This window comes from Malurus melanocephalus, unplaced genomic scaffold (assembly GCF_030028575.1).
Source record: "Malurus melanocephalus ecotype Western Australia unplaced genomic scaffold, MMel_1.1 scaffold_235, whole genome shotgun sequence".
NCBI classification, from domain to species: domain Eukaryota; kingdom Metazoa; phylum Chordata; class Aves; order Passeriformes; family Maluridae; genus Malurus; species Malurus melanocephalus.
In genome coordinates this window covers 1017685-1028019 of record NW_026623467.1, presented here as the reverse complement: position 1 = coordinate 1028019, position 10335 = coordinate 1017685, and the positions used below count along the sequence as shown (strand labels likewise).

Genomic DNA, 10335 nt, shown 5'->3' with positions numbered 1-10335 from the left:
GTTTTACAAAGTTTTACAAAGAAACAACTCATACCCCTATSATAGTTACTTTGCCCTTTTTGCCTTATTTTGGAGAATGATATGATCTTCCCCAGGAGTTCACATTCCATCTTGCTGAGTACCACAGATTCACACATGAAATCACACACTGAGGTATTTTTTTTCCTTGTAATATTCAAGACAGATGTTTCTCTTCCCCCCACTARAAACACCAAGGAGTGATGTCTTAGCCCTTTTTGTAATATTAGCAACTATGTTAAACATTTGCCCCACCCCTTGCTGCAAGCGGTGGGCTCCTGGGAGAAATCGTGAGTAAAATCTCAGCAGGCAAATCCCTCCCATCAGTGCTAACAAAGTGATCACAATCAGTTAGTGCTGCATGGACTGAAAAAATTAATCAGGATGAAAAGTTTAAGAAATGGTTCACATGCCATAATGACACAGTATTTGGAAGGCTCTTCCACAGAGGAAGTTCTTTCAGACTCAAAATCTTTGCCCCAGGCACCCGAGGATGCTGGTCTCAGTTAGGACCCAGTTGATCGTTACTCCCATCGAAGTTGAAGGTCACCAGCAGTCCCTGTGACAAAACAAACACAGATTGTATTGTGATTTGTTATAAACCCACTCTACAAGTGATCCACAAAGCTTGACCCTCAAGGGCAACCAAGAGAAAGTTTTCAAAAGATAACCCTGGAAATGAAAATTAAATTTTCTATTGTAGAGTAGACATTTCAGAGCTGAAAAAGAATTTAAGTGCCTAGCAACTTGTTTACTTTTTCTCCAGATGAAAAATACTTTCTCTCCCTCCAAACCTTCCCTTTTTACAGCCACTGGCCTTCACGGCTGCAACAACATGTGCAACAGACAGAGATAGATTTAAGAGAAAAACAAAAGAAGAAAACAGCCTGGAGACCAGCTGCACTTTATATAGGCAGACAAAACACGTATGAAGAAGAATTTCTCATTTTGCTGCTCCCCAGGAAAAGAAGTGGAGAACAAAATTGGCACACTTTGAGCTACACTTTAGAAGAATTATCTGAGACTTGGTTTTGGGGTGTGCAGAGTATTCACAATGCCTGATAAAATTATTTTAACCTTTCACCAGTTCACACCTCACTCTGGCATTTATTTGAAGAAAAATTGAACTTTATATACAGGTCTTGAAAATCAGGGATAGAATAAAAAGCCAATGCTTTCAAAAATGAAGGTTTAAATCCACTGCAAATGTAGCCTTATTTTGAAGAAATTCAGCCAGCATCCCTGACTGTACCARTGTGTGTTGAGTTGATGCTATTTTGTATGTTTAGAAAACCTCACAGCTGAACCTGTGTGTTGTTTTAAACTCTTTTCCAATATACCTGGAAATCTTCAAACAAAAGATGCAATKAAGCATTTTTTGTGTCATGAACAKTCACTTCTTAGACAGCAAGTGTCCCACTTTGTGTTTAACCTTCTGCCTGCTGTCTGGCCACAGTCCCCTGTACAAGCAGGTACCAGATACAGATGTACATGACCAGCCAAGGTATTCCTGGAAATCACCAAGATACTCCACTCAGCAATGGTATTGAGCCAGACTGAATCAGTCCTCCACCACAGGTGGAGCAGTGTGTGTGTGACTCTTCCAGCAATTACAATTTCTAAGTAAAGCAGCCAAGTGTAGCAGCCAGAGGTTAAAAACTTTGGAGGGAAGCCATGAGACAGCGGGTTAAATGGATTTGATTCTCTRTTCTTTGCACATTCCCCTAGTTAGCATGTTTACCATCTGATCTAAGTCCTTCCACTGCATTAGCATACTATGATCTCCCCTGAGCCTTCTCAACATCCTAAATGCCTCATCACTAAGTCTTAAAATGAGAAGCTGAAGAATCCATGGAAAATCCTTCACTTTTTGTAAAAGTAACTGGACCATGAATTAATTCTCTGAGAGCCTCTTACTTCCTCTGCAAGAGGATTTACCTCAGGCAACACTTGGACAGTGGGCTATTTGAGAGCTAAACCTGGGAATGACAGAGCTCAGCCCAGCTCTTCTGATTTAACAAAAACAATCYGAATCTGGGCTGAGGAGCCACTCCTGATTTGTGTTGAACAGAGTAGCAAATGTTCRCATGCAAAATAATAAATTTTAGGGTGAGCAGAACAAACGATGCAGGGCCATCTTTTACAACCATTCATGTAATACAGCAGAACATTAGCTACAGAAATTAGTAGTCATTAGTCAAAATGATAGCGTGAGTGTATTAGGCTTTGTTAATCTTTATTAGTCTCTWAACAAACAGTATAAAAACAGCACTTGCAGGTTCAACCTCAAGTCTTTGATTACACATAGTGCTGTATTGCAGAAAACCCTCAAGGCTGACTGCTGCTCTTCCTGTGGGCTTTTAAAGCAAACAGAAATATCCTGAAAAGAAGCACTGAACTATGTTTTCTCACAAAATGAATGAATATAGAGACAGGTGAATGATCTTTCCCTGAATTTCCCGTGCTTAGATTACGGGCCCAAAAAGTGATGAACACCTTCTGCTGCTGAGATTTTCAAGGTCGAGCACTGAACCTGGTTCCCATTGATCTTAACTAAAAGCCTGTATCAAAAATGTCTGGATGGCTTTCAAAACTTCAAGCAATACCTCTCTGACCAAAGATTCACTTTTAAAGACTCCAGATGGATTTAAAAATACATATCCTTTACTATGGAAATTGTTCAAGCTGCATCAAAATCAGTGCAAATATGAAAATCCCATTTACTCAAGATATGTGTTTTAGCACTTCAGGTTATAACATCCTATTCATAGGCATCCCAATCATTAGATATTCTGACTACTCACAACTCACGCTAATGACAGATGAAATTTTTGATCTCTGCAGAATACTTAGTGATCAAGTATCAGCCAAACSAACTCTAAACAGCAAAAATGAGAGAACAAGGGTACAGAAAATCTGGGTTAGCTAAAACACCAGCCTGTGTTGCCAACCACTTGGCAGGCAGAAGTGTTGGAGCTGTGACATGCAGGGCAGCTGATGCTGCTAGATGATGTGGCTCATCTAGCTGCTTTACATCACACCCATCCTTCCCACRTTTGCTGATACAAACTTTTTGCCTCTCCCTTCAACACCTCCAGAGAACAGTAAAGCAGCAGCTGCTGCATTGTGTAACTAATACCCCCCCTATCTGATCCCAGAGGACAGCTTCATCTTAACACCATGCCATGGAGACAAAGTTACACTCCCTTCAAAGCCCTGGAAAATCCRAATTCTGTGCTAGCCAGAGATAACTGCTAAATGCCAGCACCAAATCCCCCTACACAGCATTTGGCATTTGATGTCCTACCTTTTCCACGTGCGTCCTCACAGTGCAAGATAATTGACAGYGATGCCTGCTGCTCACAAATATGTGTATATTTGTTATCTCTTCTTATGTGTGTATTTATGTGCACGYATATATATGCCTTGCATACGTAACTCCAAGAGCCTGTCCTAACCTATCAAACACTGTGGTAGAAGCTGGAGGCGGGGAACAAAAGCATATTGYGCAATGACAGAAAGTTTCTGGAGATCTCAATGCAAAGTATTCCACAGAAGACATGAAAGAACAGGTCAGCCCATCACGCAGGCTACCATTTGACTCACCCATTGCTTCAGTGGACACCAGTTTCCTTGTTTAGTTTGTCACTCGATTATTCAAAGCACAAAACTCCACATCTCTCCATAAATCACTGACAACGTAGTAAAGGAAGATGTATTCAACTGCRTCTTAATACATTTTAACAGTATTTGGGCTTTCAGGTAAGAAGTTCAGAGARGAAATACTCTCAAAACCTTATCTTTTCTCAGAACAGAGGGGCACATGACACTTTGTCAATCAGTTCATCATAACAATTTCTACACAGAAAATCTATGTAAATTTGATGGAGGTATATGTCCTATAACAGAGACAAAATCATTCAACAGTTATAGACCAAGCTTCTGCACTGCAAGGATGGTGAAGGGCTCAGAGGATTTTKCTTCCCAGCACTATTACAGACATACATCAGACAGGTCTCCTGTGTGCAATACAAGCAGTTTTCTTTGCCAAGCAGACCCAAGCGGGAAGCTCTCTGGAAGCAAGAATGATGTAYGTTTTCCAGCTCCACATTCTCCATTTCTGGGTATCACCACTTCATTCCTCCTCAGCCAATGAGAGGCTAAGGGCATCGTGGGGAGGATAGGGAAGAAGACAGTGTGTACCAAGACACCTGAAAAATGGTAGGAGAAAGGTAATGGGAAATATTTCGGAGCAATATCAATGAGTACTGAGGGCCAGAAAGGAAAGCAACAGCTTTCTGAGTTGCAAAGGCAAAGCAAGGAAAGGAATAGACCAYGCTGGAGAAGATTTTATGTCTCCATAGAGGCCATATGGCACCAGCAGRCAGGTTGAGAATTTTGGTCCAGCTGAACCAGAGAAAACTCTCCTTCCCTTGCCAAATTAGTATATTTGGTTTAATTCTAGGGGCCTGCTSTGCCTTCCTCTCCCTTCTTTCCTTTCCCACAACCCTGGTTATTCCCGTTGAACCCATCATCACCTGAACTTTTGACACTGTCTACTCAGGTTTCATACTTGGCAATAGACAAACAGTGGCAATAACTGCACTGGCAGGAAGTTAATTTTACTGAGCTACACTGGTCCCACAAGCTTCTTGAAACTGTTAAAGTGTTATGGTCTGAGTCACCACCTCTTTTCAAATTCGATGCCTTGCAATACCCCCATCCTCAGATGATTTTTTGTAGGAAGTAAACCTGTCCAACCTAAGGCAGCAGATAATCAAACACACTTGTCACCATTTCACAAGTTTCAGTTTGTACAACATTGTCTCAGCCCCCAAAACCAGGTTTCATTTTGTGTGCAAATAATATGTGACTTAGTCCAGCCTTGCTGATTTTCAGCAAAGTGGAAGTGAATCTTTTCTACCAAGTGTCTCTCTCCTGCTCAAGGCAAGCATCCAGCTAAGTGATTTCCCTATTACCAACAGCAGAGACATGACTGAGAAAGTACAGAACTAACAGTTTAATCCATCCAATCTTCAAAGATAAAGACAAATTCTATAGCAGAGGACAGTAGCAGACCCAGAGGCATGTTGTGAGCACTGAAGTGGAGTGGCTTCTTTGCAGGGCAGTCAAGAGAGAGCTTTTACAAAACCCAACCATACTAAAGATTGCACCATAGGACCAATCTATCTGACAGAAAACCATCCATTAAAACACCCCTGTTTAAGAAACAAAAAAGGAATAAACAATGAAAACAGATTATAACTTTCAGTTTGATTCTGGCAGAAAAAAACACCTAATCATAAATGTAAACTTCCTTTTGTAATTTTACTTCCCTTTGTTTTTGGCAAGCTCTGTATCTCAAGGTAATGATAGTTCTTGAGGAAGTCAGTCTCAAAATGGCTAGGAAAACAAACTGAAAAATAAATAAATAAATTGTGCAATGTTTGTGAGATACCTAAAGAAAATCTAAAAAGATTGTCAAGTTTCGTTGTGATATGCCCTGGTAATAATGAATCCACAGGRAAAGGACTCTCTTCAGTCAAGGCAAAGAAACTTCCTTATTTTTTTTTGCCATTTGCCCATTGGGTATGCATATTTATGATTAGCACAATTCAGTGATTAATATCCTCACCTTACAAATATGCAACAATCGTGCKTCTGCCATACCTGCAGCAGTCAGCTCCCGCAGCCTGCACGACAGAAACCTTGCCTTGCTCCCCATTCATTGCATTCAGGAAGGGCACCAAGGTGGCCTGCGGAGATTTACAATCAAAGGCTTCCTGGCCTGACCTTTACTCAGTTCTGAGGATAACACAAGMAAGCACCAAAGAGACTCCATATATAGCTGTAGAAATGCCAGAGCGCCATCAGAGGAGCACAGCCCTTAAATGGCAAAACTATCTASAAGATGAAAGCAAGTTTTTTTCCTACAAAGTGGGTAATTCTTGCCAAAACTTGTTGAATTCTATGGGGCCTTTCATTTTCAGGAGTTTTCACTGGAAAGGAGTCATCAAATTCTTAAAGCCAAAAGCCTCTATTTATAAAACTAAAGAAATGAGAGAAATTWGTCTTAAGGAGGTTTCAAAACATCAGTTCCACTTTCAGCTCTAGGCATTGGCAGGAAAGCRGAGAAGTCTGATTTTCAGAAAATACAGTCAGCCTGCTATATTCTTCCAGAAAAAGAAAACTGGTCCCTGGAGTCACTGTTGCACCTCATGGGTCAGGCCACGCCAGAGAGCATACGAGTGCCTGAAATCACATAATGGGAACAAGAAAAGTGTCTTCTCCTGCAGTAGAAGGCATAAAAATGGACCTGGATGACTGTTCAGGCACACAGACCCACACAGCCTCCATGTGTCACCCCTCCTGTGGGAACAAAACGTTTGAATCAGAGCTGCCTCTGCTTATGCAAGGTCCGGGCTCCTCCTGTCTGTAAATGGCTGGGAAAGGGCAGGAACTGCCACACGGCGGGACAGCTTCCAAAACTGCCTCTTACCACATTTTTTGGACCCGTGGGATGGACTAAAGTGAAAAACCCTTTAGGAGATACTTCAGGAAAAAAGCCCCTGCTTTATCCTAGCTAYGCAGTGGAAATGAGGAGAGCATAGCAATAGGGCTGATGGCCAGCCCCAAGGACATGCCGAYCCACAGGCTACTCCTGGAAAGCCTATGTGACTGTCCCGTCATCCCTCATTGCTGAAGGAATGAAGGAGTGGGGCCAGAAGATAATTTTCCTGTCTCATCTTCTTAGATGGAGAACTCCTCCAGGCACAGCCAGAGCTGCCAGTCCCCGAAGTGAGGGGCAGCAGGGCAGCCCAATCTTTGGGCTGGGGAAAGAATAGTCCAGGAGACAGCTGAGAGGGGAMCTCATCAATGTGTATAAATATCTAAAGTAGGGGTGTCAAGGGGATGGATCCAAGCTCTTCTCCTAGTGCCCAGCAATACCACACGAGCAATGGGCAGATACTGATGCACAGGAAGTTGCACCTCAACAATAYGAACTTCTTTATTGTGCTGATGACCACACATGGAACAGGTTGCCCAGAGCAGTTTCCCTCACTGGAGATATCCCAGCACCATCTGGACACAATCCTGCGCCATGCGCCCAGGGATGACCCTGCTTGAGCACGAGGTTGTTGTGCCAGATGACCCACTGTGATCCCCTTCCAACCTGACCTATTCTGTGATAGGCTGGGAACTCAGCTTGGGGCTAGCAGGATTGAGGCACAGCCGGCTCCGCCTCAGATTTGCACTCGCGGGGTTCATTTCTTCAATGGATTTTTTAGGTCTATTTCCAGGMGAGACGCGAAAGGGAATAAAATGGCGGCCGGGCTAAACATCCCCTCAGCGGCCCCCAGGGGGCGCGGCGGGACCCGGCCCCACCCCGCTGTCCAACATGGCGGCGCCCGCTGCGGCTTCACCCGCCGGGGAGAACGGGCGGCGCCTGCCAGGAACCGCCGACTTCCGSCGCCCGCCCCTTTCCTGGAGGGCCGGCCCTCCGCGCCATGCCCACGCCGGGAGCCGGCGGCGTGAAGGGAGGCGGCGCCCGCCGGTGCCGCTGGGCTGGGGCTGCGYGGAGAAGCCGCTCCTTTAGCGTCCCGCGGGGACTGCTTTCTGGCTGAAGTCGCCGGCGCAGGTGGCGTGAGGGCGGGCGGCCCTCGCTGGTGGGCGCCGGAGCGGAGCGAGGCCCGCCCGGCCTGAGGGGGATGCGCGGGTAGYCCGCGCCCGCAGCCAGCCCAGCCCAGTCCCGGTGGTCGCTGCGGAGCTGGCGTCAAGCGGCCACAAGATGTTCAGCTGGCTGGGCACCGACGACCGTCGGAGGAAGGACCCGGAGGTGTTCCAGACGGTCAGCGACGGCCTGAAGAAGCTCTACAAGACCAAGCTGCTGCCGCTGGAAGAACACTACAAGTTCCACGAGTTCCACTCGCCCGCCTTGGAGGATGCCGACTTCGACAACAAGCCCATGGTGCTCCTCGTGGGGCARTACTCCACGGGGAAGACCACCTTCATCAGGTAAAATCCCGCTGCCTGCCGTGCCCCATCCCAGGCATGCCTGCACWCTCGACGCCCGGGGTTGGGGTGGGGCAGAACGTGCCTCTGCTACCTGTGCTGTGGCTTAAAACCTCTTTTGTCACCCTCTTCGTGTCCCCTCAGCAGCTTTTCATTGAAAAGTTTACTCAAACGCAAAGCATTCCTTCGGAAGGACAGGGTGGTGTAAGATGTCCCATGAAAGACCGACGTGGCAAGAAGTAGCCCAGGGCAGGGCTGAGGAGTACAGGCAGGGCAGGAGTGTGGAGATGTGAGTCACTGGGGCCCTCCGGGGCCGTTCAAAGGGCAAAGGTTTTGGGAAGCCCGGCGCGGGGCATTCCCGTGCCCGCACTGCGCAGGTTGACCCTTATAGTAGCCATTCTTTTCAATTTGATGTCGCTTGTGGTGGTGAGGAAGCTTCAAAGTGGGTTCTTCAGTGTGCAGTGGTCTCTGTTTCATGCTTGTGTCTGTCTCTCTCTGCCCTGTCCCAGAGACAATGCTCAGAGCCCACTTGGAGAAGCATGTGTGCTTGCGCACAGAGACCTGCCCCTCTTTAGGGCTGCAGAAGTAAAGCCCTGTTTTAACTGTGTCCTGGTCAGACAGGATGCTGGGAGCAGCAAGTTCCTTTCGAACTGTGAAGAAAGAGCAGCTGCCAGCAGTTCTTTCATTTCGATGATGTGAMACTGTCGCAGAGAGGGTTAAACTTTTCCAGCTGGACTTGGTTGCAGGGGTCTCTGTTCAGCCATGCTGCTAGTTCAACTTGYAGCAGCCTTTCCCTTGGGATCATAGCTGAAGCTGTGCTGTCCGTATTTCCTATGTGATTCATAAGCTAAGCGTTAAATTCCAGCCTTTTTCTGGTGTGGCTGTGTTGAAATCTGTGGAATTACCCCAGTGTAAATCTGGACGTGAGCCACAGGCAGCCAGCCCTTTGTTCTGCCAGTATTTCTTGGTGAAGGAGGGAACTGCAGAGAGTAGAGAGAGGTGAATCGGTGAATCAAATGGACTGTACCTCTAAAGGAGTGACCTTGAGAAATGCAGGAGCTTTTTTTTTTTTTATGTGCTGTAATATTCCTGCTGCTAAATTTCCTGGTCAGGAGCCAAGAACAGAGTGCATTTCTGCTACCTTGGCATGTACCTGGCAAACAAAGTTGAAGAGTTAACAGGCTTTTCTCATATGAGCAGATCAGGTGTATGGTGAAGGGGTGCAGAAGATCCAAAGAAGCATTTTASACGTTTGCAAAGGGAGTTACTCTTCTGAAAAATACACAGGATAGCACAACTGCCYGGTTCCACCCCAGATTTTTGTTCTGTGACTTGGTACCAAACCTGTTTGAAAAGCTTTTTCTGTCCTCTGATTTACAGACACTCAGACCCCGATYATGAGGAGGTTACTGAATTCCTGATAAGGGTATCTAACTAAAGCAGTCTCATTCTTTTCTCTGGATTGCCAGCATCAGTGTTTCCCCGCAGTCTCACCTGCATGCTGTTAGCAGAGACTTCCTGCCTTTGCCCCTCTCTGTTCGGGGAAGTCCTTTTTCTGTAAGCCTCGGCCTCTTTTGCAGGAAGTTTGGGTGCCTAAAGCATGTTCCAGGGCAAAAGAAGATTGAATCTTTCCTCGTGGGATGGCAGCAACAACCTCTTTGCTGTCAGCAAGAGGATCTGAGTCTGTCTAACAGCTGCTTTTCACTCGTGCTTGTGTCCACTTCTCTGGGCAAAGGGCTGGGATGAGCCTACACAGAGACTGGGGCCAAGCAGAAGTTCTGTTTCACAGGAGTGCCAAATGTACCTGAAAAGGCCTGCCAGAAAGACAGTCTTCTGTTTAAAATAGTGCCTAAGAGGGTGAAAGTTGAGAACTCTCACAGAACCCCCGGGCCTCCAACAGTAGGACAATTGTGAGAGAGTCTGTTACTCCAACGTGTTCCCAAAGGCCAGAAAGCCTCGTGTTGCTCGTGATAGGCTTCCAGCATGAGCTTTCAGGCACTGGTCATTAAAGAGCTGGGATAAGCACCAGATTAGCATCCAGAGTTATTGTGGGAAGGCAAGTGGGAGCTAAAGCTCAGGGCAGGGAGGAGTTAAAAGGGGATGGGGGAGGAAGTGGGAGGGTTGACAACCATTCTGTCTTAGCAGTAGAGTGAAGCAAGAAACAGYCTCTGGACATTCCTTCCATAATCTTGTCAGGATGGGGGATAATTAGTGTTATCCTTACGAATCAATTCCACTCTTAAATTGCATCCTGCTTGTACTGCCATGCAATTTAGGGAGATGACTTAATGCCACTAAAAAAAC

The 10335-nt window shown here is 45.9% G+C and overlaps 1 protein-coding gene across 1 annotated transcript in view; it reads left to right on the top strand.

Annotated features, from left to right (window-relative positions):
* Positions 1 to 7516: 7516 nt before the first annotated feature.
* Positions 7517 to 10335, top strand: part of EHD3 (EH domain containing 3) — a 30284-nt gene continuing 27465 nt past the window's right edge. Inside the window, exon 1 of the mRNA XM_057374875.1 lies at positions 7517 to 8034. Within this exon, the coding sequence (XP_057230858.1) occupies positions 7808 to 8034 (227 nt within the window). The 5' untranslated portion in view covers positions 7517 to 7807. The remainder of the gene's footprint in view (positions 8035 to 10335) is intronic.